This window comes from Corapipo altera, unplaced genomic scaffold, assembly GCF_003945725.1.
Source record: "Corapipo altera isolate COAL_440 unplaced genomic scaffold, ASM394572v1 127302, whole genome shotgun sequence".
NCBI classification, from domain to species: Eukaryota; Metazoa; Chordata; class Aves; order Passeriformes; family Pipridae; genus Corapipo; species Corapipo altera.
Window position 1 is genome coordinate 462 of NW_020887278.1, and position 3,969 is coordinate 4,430.

At 56.3% G+C, this 3,969-nt stretch overlaps 1 protein-coding gene across 1 annotated transcript; it reads left to right on the forward strand.

Moving 5' to 3' along the window:
* Positions 1–2,383: 2,383 nt before the first annotated feature.
* LOC113941543 (keratin, type II cytoskeletal 75-like) lies at positions 2,384–3,965 on the forward strand (the record flags this gene model as incomplete). Its single annotated transcript, XM_027632699.1, has 2 exons — positions 2,384–2,881; positions 3,792–3,965. Coding segments are annotated over exons 1-2 (672 nt in total), but the record flags the coding sequence as incomplete, so codon positions are not given.
* Between the last annotated feature and the right edge of the window lie 4 nt (positions 3,966–3,969).

Consider the following 3,969-nt stretch of genomic DNA (forward strand, 5'->3'; position numbering starts at 1 on the left):
CGGAGCCGGGGCTGCCGGTCGGGTTCTACCCGGAGGAGGCTGAGCCCGACTCCAGGTTGGGGATAATCTGCACATCTCGTCTGGAGACGTCAGCGTGACTCAATCTGGGGCGTCTTATCTGCGGGAGCCGAGCGTGGTCAGCACCCAGGCATGCGGCTGACGCGGCACATCTGCCCCCTCTCTTCATGGAGCCGCCACCTGGGACGTTCCAGGTGACTCCCGGTGCCTCCCGAGGAAGGCAGGTGCCCTTTGGAAATCGGGAGCCCGGGAGAAGGGATGATCTGTTTTCTCCAGCTAAACCAGAGCCATCCTGCACCTCCCCGGGGCTGCTCTGGGCTGCAGGATGATCCGGGGAACTTAAATCTCCACCTTGGATGTGACAGTGGAGAAACGAGACCCTCTCAACTCAGACTCCTCAGTTCAGGCTCCTTTGGGAAGGGAGGGTGTCCCCTCCCCGCTGTGGGGGTGCTGCCCGTTCTCCAGCTGCAGGGACACACATCTGGAGAACCCTTGGCCAACCCCTGAGGCCATCGGGGTGGGATGACCCTTGGCCGATCCTCACCTGAGTTCTTCAAGGGTGGGAAAACCGTTGGCCAACATTTGAGTCCCTCAATGGTGGGATGACCCTTGGTCAACATTTGAGTCCCTCAAGGGTGGGATGACCCCTGGCCAGTGGTTTTGAGTCCCTCAAGGGTGCGATGACCCTTGCCCAACCATTACCTGAGTCCCTCAGGGGTGGGATAACCCTCAGCCAAGTGTTTTTAGGGTCCCTCAGGACTGGGATAACCCTCGTCCAAGTGGTTTTAGGGTCCCTTAAGGATGGGATGACCCTCGACCAAGTGGTTTTGAGTCCCTCAAGGGTGGGATAACCCCTGGCCAAGTGGTTTTAGGGTCCCTTAAGAGTGGGATAACCCTCAGCCAAGTGGTTTTAGGGTCCCTTAAGGGTGGGATAACCCTCAGCCAAGTGGTTTTGAGTCCCTCAGGGGTGGGATAACCCTCGGCCAGCAGTTGAATCCCCCTCCAAGGTAACCTTCCCCCTCCCCCCGTTCTGCCCACCCTGAGGGTCCAGCAGCCCCATCCCACTTCCAGTTGACAACATCCACGTTTCTCACTCCCCCAGTGGCTTTTGGAAGTGGTTCCCTGGGCTGGTTTTCAGAAGGGTTTGCAGAGTCTGTGGCCGCCGGCGGATTCCTGGGGATACCTTCAAACCACATTTACCTGCCCAAATCTCAGGTGTGAGTGTCAAAACTCCGGCACAGGCACATGTTCCACTCGGGAAGGTGAAATCCAGGATATCCCTGGACTGCTGAAATGCCTGAAAACACGGAATTGACTTTTATTGATGATTTTCAGGAAATAAGAATGGTGGAAACATTGTGGGGGTTTTTTTCCCCTGAATTCCATAAATTTAACTAAAATATTTGGTTGATGAATGACCCCCCAGGAGGCACCTGCAGGATGTCCTTCGGGTGAGCTTCCAACTCCGTCACCAGGCAGCCGGTGCACGGAATTAAACGTTCCTGTCAGTCCTCATTACCACAGCGACTGCCCCGAGCGTCCTTTCCGTCCTCCCCGGGCTCCACAGTCCCTGTGGCCACTGGAAAAGCACAAGGAAGGAGCTGGACATCCTTGTTCTCTTGCTCATCCCCCTCCGGTGCTCGGAATCCCGGGCCCTGCTTGTCCCCAACCCCAGGGGACACATTCCGGAGGGAAGGCACCCACCCGAGGCTCTCGGGCAGGGACCAAACAGCTCCTTCCCGGGCCAGACAGAAACGCTGACGGCCGCCAAATGTTCCTTACGCGGCGCTTTTTCCCCTTGGAAAGCCAGCGGGAATTTTCCGCTTGGGAAGGAGATTTGGGGTGTGCTTGAGGGGTGTGTGTGGGGGATTGTGAAATGAAAGCCTCATCCCAGCCGGGTTTCACCAAAATCCTGCCCGGCGTGGGGCGTCAGGAGAAAAAACCCCGAGTCAGGCGACGCGCGGAGTCGTTTGGAGCAGGGAGGGAGGTGGGAGGAGGAGGAGGGAAGAACATGACACCATCGCTGTAAAACATATTTTTTTAGATGCCGGAGAGATACGGGAGTCCACTTATCCAGGGAGAACCTGCTCCTGCCTCCCCATCCCCTTCTGCACGGCCAGGAGGATTTATGGGTGGAGTCGCCGGTTTGGCAAAAGCCTGGAAACCGCACGGAGCTGATGGAGACAGTAAATGTGTTTCCTCTTCACGCCCAAGCCGCCCCGGCCCACCCCCAGCAGCGGATAAAAGGGAATGCCCGGAGCCGGGGAGCCAGAGAAGACTCTGAGCACTTCTCTCTGCCCTCGGCACCAGCCCAGCTCCACCGATCTCCTCGTCCTCCGCGCCTTTGGCTCTGTGGAGCGCTGGGATGTCCCGTCAGTCCGTGTGCAGGAGCTTCGGGATGGGCAGCAGGAAGGGATTCAGCTCCTGCTCCGCCGTGGGCGGCGGGTTCGGGGGCAGCGGCGGCCGGAGCCGGATCAGCTACAGCTCCTTCTCCACGTCCAGAGGGGTCGGAGGAGGGGGACGCTGCGGGGGCTTCAGCAGCCGGAGCCTCCACAACCTGGGGGGCAGCGCCAGGATGTCCGTGGGAGGCTCCTACGGATGTAGGATCCCGGGATTCAGCGGAGGATTCGTGGGAGGATTCGGCGGCATCGCAGGAGGGGTCATTGGAGGAGGAATTGGCGGCTTTGTGGGGCCCGTCCGCGGCGGCCCCGGGTTCCCCGGGGGAATCCAGCCCGTGCAGGTGGATCCCACCCTGCTCCGACCCGTCCACGTGGACATCGACCCCCAGATCCAGCAGGTGAAGTGCCAGGAGAAGGAGCAGATCAAGACCCTCAACAACCAGTTCGCCTCCTTCATCGACAAGGTGAGGGGTCTGCTCGGGGATGGGGGAATTCTGGGGGATTCAGTGGAGAGGGGAAGGTTGTCCTCCTCGGATTGGTGTTGGCCAGGGAGAGTTTCCCTCGGGCCCTCCCGAGGAAATGCCAAAATTTTGTGTCTGTGGAGAAACTGAGGGATATTCGTGGATCCCAAAGGCTGATCCAGGTTCTCCCTTGGTTTTGTCTCCGGTGCCCTCTGGGCAGCCAGGCCAAAGGGATCGGGATACACTCCCTTATCCAAGTGTTCCCTTAAGTCTGTGCTTTCTCAGGGATACGTTTATTTCAAAGAACTTAAAATCCAGGAATGAGCTTCCAAGTAAATCCCGGCCATTCCTCGTTTCAGTTCAAGTGCAGACGAGTTCCCTTTAAATTGTCTGAACTGGGAGAATGTTGGGTATGAACGTGCTCCATGCTTTTTTTTTAAATATGTGACTTATTTATGGAATAATTTCCATAAATTGGAATTTGGAACTGGAATTAGGAAATTGGAATTGACTGATGAGAGGAAAGTTCTCGGATATGGAGACAAATGGGATTTCGTTCACTGGGAGGTCAAAAATGATCTGAGACTCCTAAAAAATAATGTGGGGCAACATTCCCCACATTGGGGAGGGAAATGAAAATAGTTTGTAAAATTGGAATGGAATCGTTCCAATAGGTAAAAAAAAATAATAATATTAGTTATAAAAAAAGAGAGTGGAAAGGTAGGAGGAGAACAATGGGAGAATTTAAGGAAAATGGAGAAAAAAAGGAGAAAGAAGTGAGGAATTTTGCTCTTGGAAGCAATGTCCTGTTGGGGGTTTGGGGAGTGATTCCCTTGGCCCCCCAGAGCTCCCAGGAGGTTTGGGCAGTGGGATGTTCCCTTGGGAATGTCTCACACACCCCTGTTGGGTTCAGGTCCGGTTCCTGGAGCAGCAGAACAAGGTCCTCTCCACCAAGTGGGAGCTGCTGCAGCAGCAGGGGCCAGTGGGGCCGAGGAAGAACCTGGATGTGATCTTTGAGAACTACATCCAGAACCTGAGGAGGCAGCTGGAGAACCTGCTGGGGCAGCGGGGGCAGCTGGAGTCGGAGCTGC